This window comes from Colletotrichum gloeosporioides, assembly GCF_011800055.1.
Source record: "Colletotrichum gloeosporioides strain Lc1 chromosome Unknown consensus_6, whole genome shotgun sequence".
NCBI lineage: Eukaryota > Fungi > Ascomycota > Sordariomycetes > Glomerellales > Glomerellaceae > Colletotrichum > Colletotrichum gloeosporioides.
The window spans coordinates 82,041-101,024 of record NW_025544651.1 but is presented as its reverse complement, the minus strand read 5'-3'; the positions used below and the strand labels follow the sequence as shown (position 1 = coordinate 101,024).

Below are 18,984 nucleotides of genomic sequence, written 5' to 3'. Positions count from 1 at the left end.
TCGGAGGAGCGCGAAGCGCGCTCCCGCTCTGCCGTTGATGGCGGGACGGGTGATCACCTTGACCAAACTTTCCTAAAGTCCGGGGAAACCAGCTAATGGTGATCATAGAAATGTTCAGGTCCTAGCGGTCGTGGTGTTTGGTAACAGAAGCTGAAGCCTAAGCCTTCCACAGACTTGAACGATCAATTCACCCCGCAAACATCAAGACTGACTGCCTGGGGAAGACTCGAGTCGAGGGCAGACAAGACGTCCCTCCCCGGCGTCGAGTTACCTTGTATGGCAGGTAAAGCTGGGGGTGCTCCAGGGCGTAGTCGACCCCCGGCGCATCTGATGCAATGCGATGCACGACCACTGGGACCCAGGTTGCCTTTCCTCCGTGGGGGGCGTTAGGTATGGATGGTTCGGGCGGGAAACGGACATCTCGTTAAAGGGATACGACGTCTTTCCTTGGCCTCGCGAGATCCGGGTCTCCGCCGTGCTGTGTCGTTCTGCAGTTTGCTGCTTGGTTCTGCTGCATATGCTATCATCGCTCGCCAGAGGACACATAATTGGTCACAGGCTGCCAGCAGAAGTCAAGCCCATTGACGACCACACCCTCTCCGCCCCCCGGGGCGTTCGATGTGCCGCCGCGGGGTTGGACGGGCAGCAGCCATCCCAGACAGAATTTTGTTTTCTCGGGCGCGGCTGCGCAGAAGGTTCAGGCGCCAATGGAAGCCTCCGGTCTCCGGTAGCCCGCAGAATCGTTCGATGCAGGCTGCACTTCTCAGTCGAGTTTTCTGTGTCTCGGGGGGAAAAGAAGAAGGAAGATGGTGGGTGGCAGGGATCGGGGCGCCAGCGCCGTGAATACCGCGGAAAGGCTTGTTTCTGCTTTGGGTGTGCTGCCTATGGTTGTCCTGCGTGGCCGTGTCTTCTGCTTTTTCTCCTGATGGAGTATTCCCGAACCACCGACAGGTTGTCAGATTCCTCCTCCCTGAATGGTGGTTGTTGTCGCGCCCGCTGTAGACCGCCGGACGCCGTGGCAGATTGAAGCTAATCCGGCTGACATATCACAAAAAAAGCGTCACATCAAGCACAAAAGTCTGGGGAAACCATGGGCGCGGGTGGAGGGTGAAGGGGTGATGTAGGGGGTCGCTGCACAGGCAAGGTTTGTACGGAACGCTCGTGCGAGAGGAAAGGTTGGATGAATCTCTTGGCTCGAATTATGATTTTTCTTGGGTGGACGAGCTGTGTGCAATTGGAGCGGTTTATTTGGACGGGACCAGGGGTGTTGGATGCTTTGGTGCAACAGAAGTCTGTTCGGGTGCCGGTGCTTGCGACACAGGCTCTGTTGAGCTGTTGAGGAGGTGTAGCGGGAGCATGTTGAAAGGCGCGGACCGAGAGGAGGAACCAGCAACCACCGGGGACAAAACGAGTTGAGACGGGTGTGTGTGGTTCGTCTTTGCTGTTTTTGCAACTTGCAAAAAGCCTGGGAGACACTCTCCGAGGAGTGGCTCTCACGTTCTCTCGGTATGGATGCGAGATGACTGGAGTCGGAGGTTCTGGACGGGAGACTGGGGTGGAGAACGGTGCAAATTAGCGTTTTGGGGTTCGGGAAATCGAACGATTCGGAGCCATGACGTGGGAGGGTAGAGATAAGGCGCAATTCACGTGTAAAATAGTTATTTGTCCCGCCATTGGGGAGCTGCGTTGTTACTGGTCGCTTTTTTCTTCCTCGCGGTGTTGCATGGATGTCTGTGAGAGAGCGGAGCTTTTTGCTGGACGTGGAGGGGAGCCGGCGGCGGAGCACACGGACAGAGACGAGCAGACAAGGGCCAGCGGCGGAGGGGCACCACTGGAGGTTTTGGAGAGGTGGTGACGAATTGTGGACGATTATTGCAGGCGTCCAGTATCCTTCAATGTTGTGGACTGGTTCACAGGTGGTGGCCGAACGCGTGGGATATCCAGGTCCCAACCCCCGGCGGCTGCAGTGTTAGGGCTGTGGGCTCCTCGGGGGGCACTGCAGTAGCGACAGCTCGACTCCCTGTCGGCCAGCCGCGAATCTGCCCGTGCAAGCTTTGGATGTCGTGTCTGAGAATGGCGCGGTTTTCCTTTCCTCGGAGGGGAGCACATAGGCTACGGCAGCCGTTTCTGGAGTTTGGGTTGTAGGTGGTGGTTGTGGGGGACCCCTGAAACTGGGACGATCAAGCCGACCGCACGAGTTTGATAGCGGACCTGCCCTGTTGGAAATGGATGTTTGTAAGACATTCCACGGGGCCGAAGGTCGGGGAACTCGATGTTTGCCTGTTTTGGCTGTTGCCGATGGAGGAGCAGCATCGGGATGCAACGAGAGGAGGAAGATGACCATTGAGTTGTTGCGTGTTAGAGCTCCGCGTCGTCATACCTCACACACAACCCCGGACGGCCATCTGCAACCGAACCGAACCCTGTGGCCCTCGGGTGGTTCTCGGGGCTTGAGGTTCAATTGAGGGCGGCCAAGACGACGGGAATCATGTTCCTGCTGGGTGGTGTTGGGTGCTGTGTGTTGTGTGTGTGCACCACGGATTCGACGCCCGAGGTTCGGGTTTCGGTCACTTTTGTGATTTGTTTGGCTGACCTTCCTTGCTGAAGTGCAGCGAGCAGCAGGCTTCAGTGCTAAGACTTGACAGTGACACTCGGGAAAGGCCAGCAAGCAGCACGCAGCAGGGACCGGCTTGGACGTATCTATCTGCAGGCTGCAAGCACATCAGCGAGCGAGCGACATGCCCCCGGTCCCTCCACATTGCTAGGTGCCTGCCTACCTTACCTACCTAGGTGGTGTAGGTCCCCTCCTGGCAGCAGCGGTGCAGCCTGCCAAACCCAAGCCCAAGCCCAGCTCCCCCCTGCCACCCTGCCACCCTGCCACCTGCCCGTGCGACAGCCCACTAAACGTGCGCAATGTCCACCGTCCACTCCGGTTTAGCGGTCGACACACGCGCCAGGCGCCGCACCACCTGCAAAACCTTCGGCACCCAACCCACCACGCCGTTGCAATTGACGAATTTCGGACCAAGGACAAAAAATCAGAGGGGAGGAGAGGAGAGGAGAGGGGAGGGGAGGGGGAAAAAGAGGGAAAGTGGCCGCCGGCACGGTACCACACCACCGCAGGCACATCTCACGCACATGGGCCGGCCCATGGACCCAGGACCCAAGGCAGGCAGGCACAGGCACGGTCTCTCGGCTCGACACACCTTGCTTCTGAGAGCGAAAGAGAAAAAAAATTAAATAAGAACAGCCCGCCGTCCCGACCTCGCCCGCGCCTGGCTCTCCTCTCCTCCCTCAACCACCACCGTTCACCCAAACCCTGAGATAAATCTCCCACCCGCTCTCCTCCCTGCTGATAAAGCGACGAAGCCTCCTCGTGCATTCACCCAACAGTTACAGATAACAAAACACCAAACAACCCATTCCCACCAAGCTTCCCAGCACAAGTCGCCCGGCGCCACACATAGCTTTATCACCAAGGAGGAGAGTCGACGGACCACCTACGTACACATACACACGCAACTACCGACAAGCTTCGGACCTTCTTATTCTTCACCACACACTTTTCGTAAAACCGCAAAAATGTTCGCGACCAGAGTCCTCCGCCAGGCTGCCGCCCACGCCGAGCGCACCCCCAGCATCCGCTTCCTCGGCCGCCGCACCATTCCCTGTACGTCCACCTACCTCTCTGCTGCCTCGTGATCAAGAAAACTAACAAACCACCAAACAGCCTCAGTCGACCACACCCCCGCCCCTCACCCGGCCTCGCCCACCGGTACCCTTCCCCCCAACTTCGGCAACGGCTCCGCCCCGGCCAGACACACCTCCTTCAGCTCCTACCGCGACCACGCCCAGCAGCACGGCCCCCTCCAGCGCTCCATCCGCAACGGCGAGACCGGCATCGGTGGCACCTCCGGCCACGAGATGGGCTCCGTCATGCCCGCCTCCGGCATCTTCTTCGACCGCTCCGAGCTCCCCGCCCGCTTCCGCCGCCAGCCCCTCGACATGGCCGAGATCGAGGCCGTCGAGTCCGGCGGCGCTGCCCTCTTTGGTTGAGATACTACCAGAGATGAATATCGCTTGAAAACGTAAATCACAAAAACCGAAACTAAAATTGCGTGTGCTTTTTATGGATATGAGCGACAGACGGGGCGATACCAAGGACGAGCACCCAAAACTTCAGGCGGCACGCGTGTACGAAAGACGAGGAAAAGACTACATGGTACCCAAGCTGTTTGTCCCTTGGAAACGGGGGATGCCCTCGGCTGGGGTACGGAAGCCTCGGCAGTCATGTAATGTGACGACGCCAATCGGGGCTCAGGAACGAAAAATGGATGGCGGCGGCGCACACCCGCCGCGACTGGTTGCGATACACCAAGAGTGTTGCGTTGGCGGGAGACCACCACGACGCCTGGTGCGGACTCGGGAGTTACTTGACACCTACGAACGGGAGACAATGCTTGTCTACCCGGAGCAAGTTGGCCTACTATTTTCCTTTTAACGTCTACTACATGGGCAGAGCACGCTCTGTACCGATAAGTCTAGCTCGTCGCCAATCCCGCGTACATAGCACCCCCAAAAACAACTGAAAAGTTCTACCTCACCTCTTTGGCATTATCATATGTGGCTCGCGTGCACAATACACTTCGGCTGCATGTGCCTCCCAACGCTCGTGGATATCTCGGAGGTTCAAGTCCCAATGCAACCTCCGGCACAGCGAGCCAATGCCAAAGCTCCGAAATGCTGTCACCCCCCTTTGCTTTCCCCAGAGCGCGCATGTGATGTTTCGCACCCGTCTGCAGCTAGACGCTACCGTCCGTAGCTCCGGGACTGCGTGGTGCTGGTCCAGCGGACGCGCGACAGCTCATGCTAGCTGTTCAAACACGCCAATTTCATCCGATCGTGCCATGTGCTTTGCTTTTGCTCCCCCCACCTCTGAATCGCTTCCGTCATTTCCCGACGTAGCCGACTTGGAGGAAGCCGACCAGCCACAGATGCTGACTGCGATAAGCGGTGGTCTGTGCGTGAATCAGCCACAGCGTGGCGGTGGATGGAGAAGGAGCTGCGGGGAGAGACGAGAGGGAAAAGGTGCGAGGGTCCCGGCGTGGCCGGGAGTTTAGCGTTTGGTAGGCATGAGAGGGTACAGTGTTCCCATTTCCAGTGAACCATGGGGAGGATCGGTCAATTTATATAAGTTGGACTGCAAAAGTCAGATGTGGTTCATGGACTGCGTGAAGGGGGTTCGTGGCGGCGGTGCTGAAGTTTATCCCTTGTTCCGTATCCTATTGAGGTTTACTTTTGGAGCAGCTCGACTCTCAAATCCATGAGGTGTTCCCGGGGCTGCAGGTTTCCCATCCAATGATATTATACACACGCACAACTGCGTCCGAACTGCACGGGCACGTTGAATGCCCAGTGCATCGGACTCACCACATTCAACGGGCTATGGGTAAAGCACACGTTCAACTCATTTATCAATCTCAACATTTGTGTTGGCTGCGAATTGTAGCTTGATTAATGTCTTTCATCTTATTTTAGCTATTATGGTATAAAAGTTATGCCCAGCGGGCCCATGATCAGCTTTTTTTTTTTTTTTGGTTTTTTTTTTCTTTGTCTTTATTTCCCTTCTTTTTGGTTTTATTCTCTCTTTTTTCTTACATGGAGGAGTACGTATAGCACAGAGGACCAGATAGTGTGTCCATGTAGTCCCGCACGAGGAGATCCGTCTCGGCGAGCTCCAGCACAGGCATGCTGTCCGTGATGGCGGCCGGGTAGATCTTGTCCGTGTCCTGGAAGCCGGTGTAGTCGGCCAGACGGGTATCATTTCGGCCTTGCCACTGTTCATTGGGTGTCAGCAACTCATTCACACTTGGATTGGTGACTTCGACGAGAACCAACCTTTGCCCAGACACGGTCGACATTAGCGTGGTGTAGGAAGAAAAGAGGCTCGTTGGGCGAGGTGGCCGGGCCCATGTCGCCATAGATGATGCTGTGAACTGCACTCCTCTTAGCATCCCCCCTCCACTCTTTCGAACGAGACGGCAAAACTCACCCTGCGCGTGCGGCAGGCCCTCCAGCATAGTCACCATATCCCCAAATCCCTCAAATGCATATATCGTATTCATGACATTCGAATCAAACGCGCCCGCCTGCATGTCCCCGATGATCGTCACACCGTTCTCGTCCGCCCCGTCGCCGCTGTTAAACTCGCGCGTCAGGCAGTGCAGCCTGTTCCCCGGCTCCCCGACATCCGGCCAGCCCATGCTCAGCGTCAAATTCGTGTTGGCAAACGGGCCGTCTACCACACATCTCTGGAACCCCGGCACGTCGCTCCCCGTGAACTGGCCGTTGCCCCCGAACCCGGTCTCGGCGTCGAAGAGCGGCGAGCTGGGCACCGCCCGCGCGTCCGCGTCGATGGTCCAGTCCCAGTAGGGCTGCACGCCGGTGTAGTTGCACTCGTTCCGCAAAAGATCCTCGTGGAGCTGGACGAACCAGCGGTGCCAGGGGAGGAAGTTGGCGACGAAGTGGATGCGCGATTGGAGCGCCCAGTGGGTGAAGGTGAGGTCGTCCATGCGGGTGACGACGGCTTCGTAGGCGGCGTATTTCTGGTGCGGGAGGGAGCGCAGGCAGACTGCCGCGCGGAGGTAGTCGGCTTTCTCGGCCGGGGCGAGTTCGCGCCATTCTTTGCGGACGGCGGGGGTTGTGCAGGGCTCGGCGCGGGGGAGGGCGGCGGCGGAGACGGAGGTTGTGGCCGCGAGGAGGGCGGCGAGGAGTGGGGTGAGATGCATTATGAGACGGTCGAAACGAGTGACGATGGGTTGGTGGAGAGTGACGGCTCAAGAGAATGCGGTAACGAGTGTAGGGCGGGATGGGGAAGGACTCTTCATCGTGATGATGGGCTTTCCTTTATGTTTACTATGCGGTGTAGATCTTCGGTCTCCAGACGGAGCTCCCCAAAGCCTCATTTCTCCATAGTTCGGCATCGCCAGGGCTCATTAGCGTCGGCATGATCGACGACAGGAAAGAAAAAGTCTTTCTCCAGTCATGTTCCATCGCCTTTCCCCGGTTGCTCCTTTCGTATTGCAGTCTGTTGTTCATCCACAATTACAAGAGTTTGGGGTAAGCCGGTTAGCGTTGAAATTGGCCGTGGAAAACTTTGAAAGTCGAATTTTGGGGGGACCGCTCGTTGAACCGTGTTGTGTGTTGTTGGCGGGCGTGGCCGTGTTTACGAGTCGCCGCTCTCTCTCCTTGGGTCTCGCGAATTGACGACGAGTTTAAACAGCATGCCTCATGCTTGTGACTATGTCCCACTCGAGGCGGGGCAAACCGACGGGAGGTAGGTTTTGGTAAGGAGGCAAAAGTATGTTGTTATTAATAGGGCATGCGACTGCTTCGGAACTGTGTCCCGCCTGCACTTGCTCATTCTAGGATTATACTAGTAGCCGCACGAACCCCAGATAAGGGGATGAAGTTGGTTGCAAGGTCTGTCCTCACATCATCTCAGTGCCTTTGGTCGGTGAACTAGTCGAATCTTGATGGTTTTATGATGCTCAAGTCATCACAATGCGTCAACATCATACCTCGTGGTTACAAGGCTTTTTCCTTGTCTCCCTAGAGTAAGGGGAAACCTTCGGTAATCAAAAGATTCAAGTCGTTCGTTGCAAGTTTCATGATCTCTACAACTCCAGTGATTCTTAACTAATGGACAAAAAGGTCATCTCACTTTTCTGAGATATACATGCCAGAGTGATTGGGCTAAGGCACTGTTGTTGCGTTCATGGCCTTAACCTCCTGCGTCGGAACTTGTTGTTTCATCTGGCACCGGAAGAGATTTCGTGCCAAAAGCGCATACAATTGTGAGCTCTTCTATGAGAATCTGTTCTTGCAGGGCTTTTGTGGCGTTGGCGTCCACAGTCATGCTGTCTATTTTGCTGCTCAACTAGCTCTTGTTCTGTTCACATTGAGCGACGCTTTTTCACTTGACACCATAAGCTTCATGTTCATATGATCATCACATGTGACCAGACATAAAGAAATTCAGCCCAAAGAATGGGCGTTTAATCTTTCCATGGGCCCATGTGTTTGAAAACGATTGTAGGAAGGCTGCAACTCCGAACCATGACTGGAAAAATAGCCGGTTCGTTTCGCTCTGGATTGATTCTTACAATGACCTGATATCGCCAACCAGTGGGGTTTAAGACTGCTAGAAAGTGCGAATTCATTCGTGAAGAAATCAGAGGGGAAAGCCAGAAAGAACAGACGTGAAACCAAGCAGTAAAGCTGGTGACCGAACCACGTCCGGACCAGCTTCGACTCTAGACTCGAAGGAATCCATGTTTACGTAATATCACTATTGCATGTGTTTATAAACGCTGAATAAGTATTCAATGCTCAGACTTAAGATACGTTTACAGATTTCAGATACATGGTAATATTCCAGCTATTGATTCAATTACTCAAATTCACAAGGATTATTTCGTCATAGGTGCTTGCGAAGTGACGCCCGACATGGGCTTGTGATTCTTGACCAATCACACGAACCCAATCACATCATCCAAGAAAAAAAAGGGACCCACCAAAAAAGTTGAAGCAAAATCCAACTGTCATCACATCCCAAGCTCCCGGCTCCGTTGCGCCAGCGCAATTCATGCGGCATAACCACCCCGCAAACAAACAAACAAAACCACGCCACGACCGATTGAAGGCCGCCGACCGGATCATCTTTAAGTAGACAGCACCCGCCCGCCACCGATCTCCTCCCCTCTACTCTAGGTAAGCATCATCGCCCCCCCTCCATCCTCAACCATGTCCACCGCAACCACAGACCTCCCAGACCTCATCCTCCTAACGCAGCCCGCACAGCCGCCTCCCGCCAGAATGGCAGACCCAAAGGACGCCGAGACGTGTCCCGTCGACCACAAGGCCCGCGAAGCCTGGCTCCAACACGCCCGCGCCGCGGCCCCGAACGACGCCGCCACCCCTCCCGCCCCGCCGCATCCGATCCCGAGCCAGACCCCGCCGCCGTCGCAGTCGTGGACGCAGTCCCTCCTCTCCTACACGCCCTTCTCCGGCACATCATCACCAACGACGGCGGCGGGAGCAGGCGCAGACGCGTGCCCCGTGGACCATAAATCCCGCGAAGCCTGGCTCCAACAAGCCCGCGCCGCCAACGCCGCCGCCGCACCCCACCCCCACGAACCACCACACGCCCTCCCTTCCCAAGCGCAACAGCCCTCGCCCTCGACGACATCCTGGACGCAAACACTTCGCTCCTACGTCCCCTTCACCTCTTCGCCATCCCTCCCTCCCGCTCAACCATCACCGACAGGGAAATCTCCCCTGGACACCTACCGCGAAGTCTCCACGATCCCGCGCACCTCGACCTCGAGCTATCCCTACGACGCCCCCACCCCCGCTTCCGCAGCGCCGACGACGTTACAAAGCAGCCACGGCGCACCGTCAAACAACGAGCAGGAGACAGGCGCGGACGCCGCGACGGGGAACTGGGTGTACCCCTCGGAAAAGATGTTCTTCGAGGCCATGAAGCGCAAGGGGCACGACACGCGCGCCGCAGACATGCGCACCGTCGTGCCGATCCACAACGCCGTCAACGAGCGGGCGTGGAAGGAGATTAAAGAGTGGGAGGCGCCGTATACGCAGGGGACCGCGTGAGTGCCACCAGCCCGGAGGAGATAACAAACTCGGGGGTGTGAGATTGCTGACGAAAGAATAACACAGCTGCGACGGCCCGCGCCTGCACTCCTTCGCCGGCCTCAGCACAAACATGTCCCCCAAGGCGCGGCTCAACACGCTGCTGGGCTACCAGGCGCCGTTCGACCGGCACGACTGGGTGATTGACCGGTGCGGCGTGCAGGTGGATTATGTGATTGACTTTTATGCGGGGCGGCCTGACGCGCAGGGCAAGCCGAGCTTTTACCTGGACGTACGGCCGAAGCTGAATAGCTGGGAGGGTGTGAAGATGAGGGCGCTGAGGGGGGCGGGTTTGGCGTAGGGAAGGGAGAAAAGTAATTCATCGAGGAGTGCTTGCATGGCGTGCGGATGTATTGATAGCGGGGGTGTGCTGATATTGTACTTGTAATAGACGTAGATGCCTTGGGGGCATGGTCTTCCCACTCAGACACTGTACAAAATATTCCCGGGATAGGAGGTATCATGAGAGATAATATGTGGAGGATCACGAAGAGGTCAGCCTCGAGAAGGTGTGGCCAACGGGCTTGCACATTCCAATATCTTTGAGATGCCAGGGGAAGGAGGTGGAGGGGCACCTGCCTCCAGACTGAGACCTACCTTCATCAAGAACTTAGGGTTCCTTCCTCTCCTGCCATTCCGGCTAGGTGGTCGAGGGTGGGTGGTACGATGAATAGTGTGTGTATGAAGTTTCCGCCGCTTGTCACCTTACGCATCGTTTGACCCGCGCTCTAGTCACTTTTTTTTTGGTCCTTTTGCGTCTCTTCTCATCTGAGCGGCCACATATGGCAGGAATGGAGGTCCTGGGTGCTCCTTCCTGCAAGTGACATCTGCACCCCTTGGCCAGGGAAGGAGTAACCTGGGAGGCAAGCCTGAGTCTATAACATGTGTGAAAGAGCCACTTTATAGGCTTTGTTAGTAAACCAATTGATGTCTGTTTCTGAGCATCATGGCATATCATCAAAGGGCAATGAGGAATAGCGAACAATGCCTCTCAGACTTTATTGGTATCTCGTGGTGCAAGTGATTGAGCAAACATTATCTTTCGTCCTCATGCCATTCCTGAACGCCAGATCCCTGATTCTTTGAATGATCTTCACCCCTCAAGGTACACTCCATGCAATATGAGCCATGTCTACAGATCCTTCTTGCCGTCAACGTCTTCACTCGGGTGCAACATCCACGCAGCAGAAGTATCCAGGCTGACGTCGCCCTGAACCCAGCCCGCGCGAGCCAGATGAGAAGGGTTGACGAAATTGTGCTTTCTAAAGTAGTCCTTTTCCGACTGGTTGTCAGGCATCATGGAGTGGACCAGAGCTACCGCTGAAAACCAGGCATCAAGGGTAGTGGTGTTGATGCCCTCTGACAAAGGGTGTCCAAAGAGAAGGATCTTGATGACTACCAGGCCGGAGGTGTTACACTGGCAGAGCTTGTACTGCTTGGTCTCAGCGAGGACGACGGCTCCGTGGCCCATGGCATCAGCATAGCTCTTGGCGAAGGCAATCTTGGCAAAGGGGCGGCCGTTGTGGTAGATGATGGGCTTCCAGAAAATGATGCTCTCCCTCTTCGCGACCTCAGCAGGCGTCAGCCTAACCTCACCCTCGGTCTTCATGTACTCCTCGAAGAAAATGGTAGCGCGCTGCTGGTTGAAGTTGTTAAGCTGAACGCAGCGAACGCCAAGGTAATTCATGCCGAGATGGACGAAGACGAGAATGATCATCAGCGCAAAGACGGCCTCTCTGCTCTCCACGTGGCGCACGACAAAGCTGCCGACGATCAATCCGATCAGCCCAACGGCCGTCTCCTGCGACGACTCCTTGGCGTTGAGCTCGCTAAGGTTGCCGCGGAGCGCAAAGTGCTTCGACAGCGCGGCCTTGCTCGCCCCTGCGGCGACGCCGCACATAGCGCGCAGGGCCTCGGCGACGACGAGCGCAGCAACCTGGGTCCACGATCCGAAGAGCGGGGAGAAGAGGTCGAGGAAGAAGGCGCTGTCGTTGAAGATATCAGCGAGAAAGCGGTACTTCTTGCACTCGGGCTCGATGACGAGGCCGAAGCGGTAGGCGAAGCCGATGGTGGCGAGGCGGGAGATACCGTCCTTGAGGATGGTCAGGAGGAGGGCGTAGGTGGCGGAGGAGTCTGCGTCGCCGACGCCGAGGCCCTGGAGGATCGCGCGGTTGGCGAGAAGCGAAGTGATGGTGGAGAAGAAGGCCTGGAGGGAGTCGTAGAGCTGGTAGCCCAAGTAGTCTTTGGAGACGGAATCGGGGTAGCCGATGGGGAAGAAGGCGTCGGAGAAGACTTGGCGAATGTTCATTGTCAAGAGACGCGAGACTGTGGTGGGAGCATTCTCGGTGGGCATCTATGTGGCTTGTTAGGATGTGAAGGTGAGTTGGGGCAGGGCCAGATTTACCTCGGTGAGTCGACCGTCGGAGTCGTGAAGCCAGCGACGACGAATGAGGCCGGAGGAGTCTCGCTCGTCAATTACGATCGCCTTAGGCTCCTTGGACGACGCCATCTTTCTTGTCGCCCTCGATTTCGCGGGTGTTGCGAAAAGGTTGTGTTGTGACGATGGACGGTGAGATGTGTTTTGGAGGAGGCAGAAGGTGAGGTGGGGTCGGTCGAAGGACGAAGGGTGAAGGCCAGGGAGAGAAGGTGCGACTGCAGATTCACACAAGGCAGCCACGACTCAAACGGCACATCATAGCAGAAAACAAGAAAATTGAAGCGCGAAACTCGACAGGTGGTTTTATTATACGAATTGTTCTATATGTGTGGCTTTTTGCAGTGACTATTACTCAATTGAAATTTCAACCTTGCTCTCGCCTACGGCTTAGCGGGCTGGCCATTCTCGCCAACAAGGTAAATGTCCGACTTGATAGGACCCTCGCCAACACCGGTCTGAATGACACGGCTGACGCCGCCCTTGATGATGCCAGCGACGGTCTCATCCAGAGTCACGGTCGACTGCAGGCTGCTGGCGCCATCCTTCCAGCCGGTCACGGCGCTCAGGACGGGGGTGAACGCGCCGACGACGGTGGCGGCGTTCTCCTCGAGGTAGTAGATGACGGCGTTCGGGCCGGCGTCGAAGGTGTACGCGGCGACGGTCTTTCCGGCAGCGGCGTTGATCTGCTCGACGGCGCGGATGGCGGCGCGGGAGACGTCGTTCATGTAGAAGATGGGCGGGTAGGTGTCGGAGCACGAGGAGTGGAACGAGTTGGAGTCCTTCATGGTGACCTCGGCGAACTGGGCAAAGTCGCGGCGGGCGATGGCGTCCTCCATCTCGGCCATGTGCTTGGGCACGACCTCGGCGACGCGCTGCTTGAACAGGCCCGACGTGGCGACGGTCTGCTGCATGCCCGAGGTGGACGAGACGCCCTTCTTGGCGGCGCTGACGACGAGGATGAGCGCGCGCATCTCGGGCCAGTGGGAGGCCTCAGCAACGAGGTCGGCCTTGGAGTCGGAGCCGTCGGCCTGGTCGCCCATGCGCCACGCGACGTAGCCGCCGAACAGACTGCGGCAGGCGGAGCCGGAGCCCTGGCGGGCGACGAGGGACAGCTCGGAGGGGGAGTCGGGCAGCTCATAGAGGTCGGCGATGGCGCGGACAAGGGCGGCGAAACCGGCGGCGGAGGAGGCCAGACCGGCGGCGGTGGGGAAGTTGTTCTCGGTGACGATTTTCAGGGGGTAGGTTGAGAGCTTGGGGAGGGAGGGGTTCTGGGCCTCGAGGGCGGCGCGGCGGGCGCGCAGCTCGCGGAAGCAGGCCTGGGTGCGGGCGCCCGAGACATCGGAGGATTCGCCGTTGAGGATGAGGGAGTCGCCGTCGGTGTAGGTGGCGGAGCAGGAGGCGGTCGTGAGGGTTCGCAGGTCGGCCTGGGAGAGGGTGACGGAGAGGGAGCTGTTGGTGGGGAGGTTGAGCTTGGCGTCGCGCTTGCCCCAGTACCTGTGGATGATTAGCGAGTGTCGCGGAGAGAGTGAGGTTGGAGATGTGCGTACTTGACGACGGCGATGTTGACGGGCGCCGTGGTGCTGGCGCGGTAGACCTTGGTGTCGGCCATTGTTGCGATGGTGTTTGCGGGCTGGAGGCGGTCAGAAATGGTCGAGGCGGGGCAGCAAACACGGTGAGGGGCTCGCCGGATTGAAGAAAAAAGGGGAGTTGGTTGGGGGAGACGAACCGTCGGACTTGAAGTACTTGTAGCAAACTGGACGTGTTCAGCTCTGCCGCGGCGCAATGGGTATCAATCGTCGAAAGGGCAAACAGGAACTGGGATGAAGACGGACGAAGCCCAAGGCCCGTGTGTGGCCGGCACCTCGCTGAGCAGCTCTGCAACCCGCTTGGCGGGGTTCGTGAAGTTCCCTTCAGCAAACAGAAGTCCTCTCAATTTGGCTTGACATGCGATCCTTGCCCGAACAGGACTAGTGCGGGGTCCCGTCAGGGGGATAAGCACTGCGACCCCTGGGGTCCGTGGGCTCGAGCTAACCCGCCAGGGTAGGACCGTTTGTGTTTGGCGGGAACGGCGGCCGAGACAAAGGCACAACTGCTGAATTCCATCGTCTTGAAGGGTTGGACAGAAGAGACTACCCTGTCCGAGTGTCTTCGTTAATGACGGCGACTCTCGAAATTGTATCATTCTAGCTCATCGTATCACACATCTCACGATCAAGGTCAGTAACAATAATCACATGGCATAGAAGACTCAAATATTGGTTTTGGACAAATGTATTGGAACAGTTTATGTAAGCAATACGGAGCAAGTTGCGAGTTGAAGTTGTAAGTTATGAGTTGAAGCTCCAAGTTGTCCAAGCATATCCTCCACATCACATGAACCACCTTGGATCCACCACTTTGATCCCATCTAACCATCGTCATCCATCATTAACCTCCTCATCATCATCATCATCCATCATCATCATCATCACCATTCATCATGCTGGGACGTCACGAGACACAGGCTCGGCAGATAACGGGGCCTGGAGTCCTTTTGCTCAACAGGTCGCGGCAAAGACGTCCCAGCTCCTCATTTCCATTCGCTCAGGCCGAGATTTCACGAGACACGGGCTCGGCAGGCTACGAGACATCCAGACCTTGTTTTCCTGGAGGCCGCTGCAAAGATATCTCGACCACTGTTTATTTTTCCGTGTTGTTTTTTGTTGTTGGGCGCTCCTCAATGTGGTTTCCGCAGGTTGTTGCAAAGTGTCCCAGCCACTGTTCCGTCCTTTTTTTTTTTTCTCTCTTTTAGTTTTTTTTTTTTTTTTTTTTTTTTTTTTTTTTTTTTTTTTTTGNTTTTTTTTTTTTTTTTTTTTTTTTTTTTTTTTTTTTTTTTTTTTTTGTTGGGTGTTGTCCCATAGATGTCCGTAGTCCGCTGCGAAGATGTCCAAGCCACTGGTTTTTTTTTCGTTTTTTTTTTCATGTTGGTTGTTAGGTGGCCTTCATAGTGGTACTCGCAGGCCGCTGTGAAGATGTTCCAGGCACTGTTTGCTTTTTTGGTTGTTGTGTTGTTGTTGGGTGCCTTCCAAAGTGGTATGCGTATTTCAAGCCACTTGGTTTTCTTGGTGGTTTTTTTTTTTTTTTTTTTTTTTTTTTTTTNTTTTTTTTGGGTTTTTTTTTTTTTTTTTTTTTTTTTTTTTGATGAAGGGGGCATGTCAACATGATGGTCAACCCTAATGACTGGTGACTGAGTGAGACCCGTAAGGCTATCACTCCTCAGGCTTGGCAGGGCTGGTGGTACGCACCAGATGCCGTTGTGGTTTTGTTTTCTTTGGTGTGTGGGTTGACCTTGTCGCTTGACTAATAAGCCGGACGCAGGGTAGGTACTAGCGGTAGACGGGGCATAGGAAACGAGGGCGGACGCCGACTGACACAGAGACAGACAGACATGATAGTGACGGCGGAAGAGGTGCTAGTAGTTGCGGAAATAGGAAAGAGAGGAGTTGCGGCCCATGTTCTCCTCTTCTTCCGCAGTGAAGCCATAACCCTCTTCTATGCGGTTGGCGATGGAGTCGGCCACGGAATTGAGGAAGACCAGGTCATGGGACCATCTGGCTTCGCGCATCATGTCCTCGACTTGGTACTTGTCTTCGACCTCGAAGTCGATCCATTGGCTGAGCTTCCATCCGCGTCGTGTATCTTCCAAGCGGTGGATGCGCTTTTCCACGAGACGGACAAGGAAGAGGAGGACGTCTTCGTCGCGCTCCTTGAAGGGATAGCTGAGGGCGCGGATGCTGATGTCGAAAGCGTCGTTGAGCTCGTCGCCGGTGGGTAGCTTGCTGTCTGGGCCGTTGACGAGGTTGATGTGGCCGAAACGCTCGATCCAGAGATCGAAGTTGGAGGTGCGGGTGGCGAGCTCATCTGGGGTAAGGAGCTGGAGGATCCTGGCCTCGGGATCGGAAACGGGCCTCTTCGGGGTTACCTTTTCCTTGGGATCCTCGTATATCTTCAGGTCCTCGAAGCAGCTCTGTGGCTCGAGAAGGCGAGAGCGCTTGTGCCTGGGAACGGGCTCGCGCTTGGTTAGGAGGTAGTCGAGGTTGTCGGGGTTGTAATGTAAATCCAGGTTTTCGAGCCGCAAAGAAGAGGGTGAACGGCGGGATCGAACGTTCTTGTTCACACGGTACTCATCACTGCGCCTAGAAGGGAGGCCACGCAGTTCTCTAACACGCTTACTGACACCAAGAGCCATAACGGCTTTCTTAGTCTTGCGAGCCAGGGGGCGGGCGTTATCAGACCAGGCAGTAGAATCCATTATGAAGTTGGTGGGTGGGATATAGAGTAATGCGTGAAGTGAGAAGCGAAGGTAGTGTGTGAAGTAATAAGCGAAGGTAGTGTGTAAAGTAGTAAGTGAAGAAGTTCGATGTTGAAAAGCGAAGGATTTGTAGTATGCCTGAGAGGATGAAGGAGGAAGGGAAAGAAGAGCAACAGCAGCCCAGAGAGAATCTCAGTTTAAGTAGTATTCCTGCTCAATGAATTTGTCACCATCTATAGATCTACGATCTTCCCTTCCATTAAGGTCAAGGATTCATAAGCAGCAAGAGGAGTCTATTCAATTCTTCAAGGTTTTCAACTATCGTGGCATATACGAAAGGTGGCAGTAGAGACTACAATGAGGATTAGAAAGACGACATACATGGATGGAGGTGGCGAAATAACCTTCAAGGGATGGCAGAGGTAGCAGCAAATTATGGGCAGCGAGAAACGCAGACCACAAACACAATGCACAAGTAAGAAAACACTGAGGAATGCCAGAGGCAGCATCGACTGTAGACTGTAACAGACATGACGGCGAGGAACGAGAGATAATTATGAGGCAACCTAAGAACAACAGAGAGAGACACAGGAGCTGAAAACCGACAGAGGAGACAGCCAGGAACGATAGGGACGACTGCAAGAGACCACAGTGGAGACAGCGAGACACAACGGTGATTACGGGGACAGACTGCAGAGACAATTCCTAGCGACTACAGAAACAACTAGAATGTGATTAGGAATGAGAAGCACCTTGCAGACAGGAATGACTAAGTCCTTTGCTCAACTAGCTAAAACCTTTTCACACTACGGAGTCTGATTGGGGAAGTTGAGTCCAACTATGTCCGCTCAGGAAGCCGCAGCACGGGCCTTGGCAACTGCCAAAGGCTCTTCCAATGACTTAACCTCAAGGTGAACCCAAGAGACTCACAACTTCAGGTCCATCGAGACCTCTGCGAGGGATCAGTGGCAACATACAACAAACTCCCCCTAACAAAGCAAAGCGAAACGAAAAACGACTCTTGACTCCACTAAGTCGCAAAAGATCCTTCACCTTTGTCCAGTACGGTCCAGGTACGCTTCCCAACCTTCCCTCCGGTACCGAATAGCCTCAGCAACCGGAGAGGTTGCACCAAGAACACCTCTTCCAGCAATGATGAAGTCCGAGCCGCCAAGGACCGCAGACCTTGGAGTCTGGTACTGCTGACCAAGCTCATCCCCCTCCGCGGACCTGTTCACCCCCGTCGTGAAGGTCACAAAGTCCGCGCCCTCTCCGGCCGTCGTCAAAGCCTTGGTGGCCACGAACCCAATAACAGACTCCGGGTACCTTGCTGCCAGCTCTACGCACCTCTCTGTGTACTCGCCGCTGGCCAGGCTACCTTGGGAGGTCATCTCAGCCAGAAGCAGCAGCGCTCTTTGCCCCTGGAACGGAAAGCTGGGGTGCTTGATGGTTTGGTCGAGCGCGTCCACAATGCCTTCCCCCCCGAGGATGGAGAGGTTGACAATATCCGCCCATTCGGAGATGCGCAGCGCACCGCCGTGGAACTGCCCGATGACTGTGTGCCCGATATCAACAAATTTGCGGTCCTCGAAGATGAGGAAATTGTGTGTTCGCGCGATGGCCCTCAGCCCGTTGATCGTGAGGTCGGAAAAGTCTGATATCATGTCGATATGTGTCTTGAAGACGGCAATGTACGGTCCGATGTCTGGAACATGTAATCTTAGCAGGGCGATCTATGGGTCAAGAGCTTATGCGTAGCCCACCATAGGCACATTTCAGCATCTCTGCGGTGGTTCTAAAGTCGGCCGAGATGATCAAATTCGACTTCTTGGTCTCGGCGATCTCGAACAACCGTTTGGCGACTGGGTGTGGGTGTGTTTGTGCCCGCGTATGGTAGGCCGCTTTCGGGTTGCAACCGTTGCCCTCGGTCTCGGTCTTCATTTTGTCGCTGCCCACCCCATGAAGGTGGTGATGCTAAGTGATGAATGCGGGCATTGCGAAATTTTCGTGGAAGGGTGCGAAGGGTGACTATCCAGGTTCATCATCCGCCACCAAACCTTTGTAAGCCAGAAAAAGACACTTCTGCCGAGGCGAGAAGGGCGCCCACACTGTGTTTCTAGCTGCAATGCGACTAAAGAAGATCAATATCCGGATGACGCCCAGATATTATCCTTAAAGGCGCACGATCAAGGCGTATGATGATGTATGTTGTGCATTATAGACGGCTTTGAGAAAATTACCAGCACCCTACGCTCACAGTGAGCTAGCTACGAGGAGGTAAGAATAGCAGCAAAGAGCGATGTTCAGGCTACAGCACATGCGCTTTAGTGCTACGGTAGCGGAAAGTCGGCATGGGCCTCAGTCTCTGTGCAATCGACACACTCACTAACCACCTTTTCTGGCCTATGGTAATCCGTATACGCACTGCAGATTATGAAACCATGTGCTCTTGGCAGTCAAACATAGCAACCCTAGTAAACACGCAATTGCAGCGAGTTTGCTCAAGCATTATATTGTGCAGGTCTGGCTGGAATGGACGCCCTTC

At 55.4% G+C, this 18,984-nt stretch overlaps 5 protein-coding genes across 5 annotated transcripts; 1 reads left to right on the top strand and 4 right to left on the bottom strand.

Annotated features, from left to right (window-relative positions):
- Nucleotides 1-3,582: 3,582 nt before the first annotated feature.
- GCG54_00014436 (putative cytochrome c1 heme lyase) lies at nucleotides 3,583-10,012 on the top strand (the record flags this gene model as incomplete). The annotated part of the gene is made up of 4 exons (XM_045414268.1): nucleotides 3,583-3,670; nucleotides 3,731-4,051; nucleotides 8,825-9,668; nucleotides 9,739-10,012. 4 exons carry the CDS (start codon nucleotides 3,583-3,585, stop codon nucleotides 10,010-10,012), a joined length of 1,527 nt encoding a protein of 508 aa, XP_045270846.1.
- On the bottom strand, nucleotides 5,655-6,788 carry GCG54_00014437 (Tyrosinase-like protein orsC; the record flags this gene model as incomplete). The annotated part of the gene is made up of 3 exons (XM_045414269.1): nucleotides 5,655-5,837; nucleotides 5,899-5,996; nucleotides 6,053-6,788. 3 exons carry the CDS (start codon nucleotides 6,786-6,788, stop codon nucleotides 5,655-5,657), a joined length of 1,017 nt encoding a protein of 338 aa, XP_045270847.1.
- Nucleotides 10,013-10,843: 831 nt separating the features above from the next.
- GCG54_00014435 (RUS1 family protein C16orf58-like) lies at nucleotides 10,844-12,220 on the bottom strand (the record flags this gene model as incomplete). Its single annotated transcript, XM_045414267.1, has 2 exons — nucleotides 10,844-12,064; nucleotides 12,116-12,220. The coding sequence occupies 2 exons, from the start codon at nucleotides 12,218-12,220 to the stop codon at nucleotides 10,844-10,846; spliced, it is 1,326 nt and encodes a 441-aa protein (XP_045270845.1).
- A 3,379-nt stretch (nucleotides 12,221-15,599) lies between these two features.
- GCG54_00014432 (uncharacterized protein) lies at nucleotides 15,600-16,439 on the bottom strand (the record flags this gene model as incomplete). The annotated part of the gene is made up of 1 exon (XM_045414266.1): nucleotides 15,600-16,439. One exon carries the CDS (start codon nucleotides 16,437-16,439, stop codon nucleotides 15,600-15,602), a length of 840 nt encoding a protein of 279 aa, XP_045270844.1.
- Nucleotides 16,440-17,488: 1,049 nt separating this feature from the next.
- GCG54_00014431 (Orotidine 5'-phosphate decarboxylase) lies at nucleotides 17,489-18,380 on the bottom strand (the record flags this gene model as incomplete). Its single annotated transcript, XM_045414265.1, has 2 exons — nucleotides 17,489-18,144; nucleotides 18,203-18,380. 2 exons carry the CDS (start codon nucleotides 18,378-18,380, stop codon nucleotides 17,489-17,491), a joined length of 834 nt encoding a protein of 277 aa, XP_045270843.1.
- Between the last annotated feature and the right edge of the window lie 604 nt (nucleotides 18,381-18,984).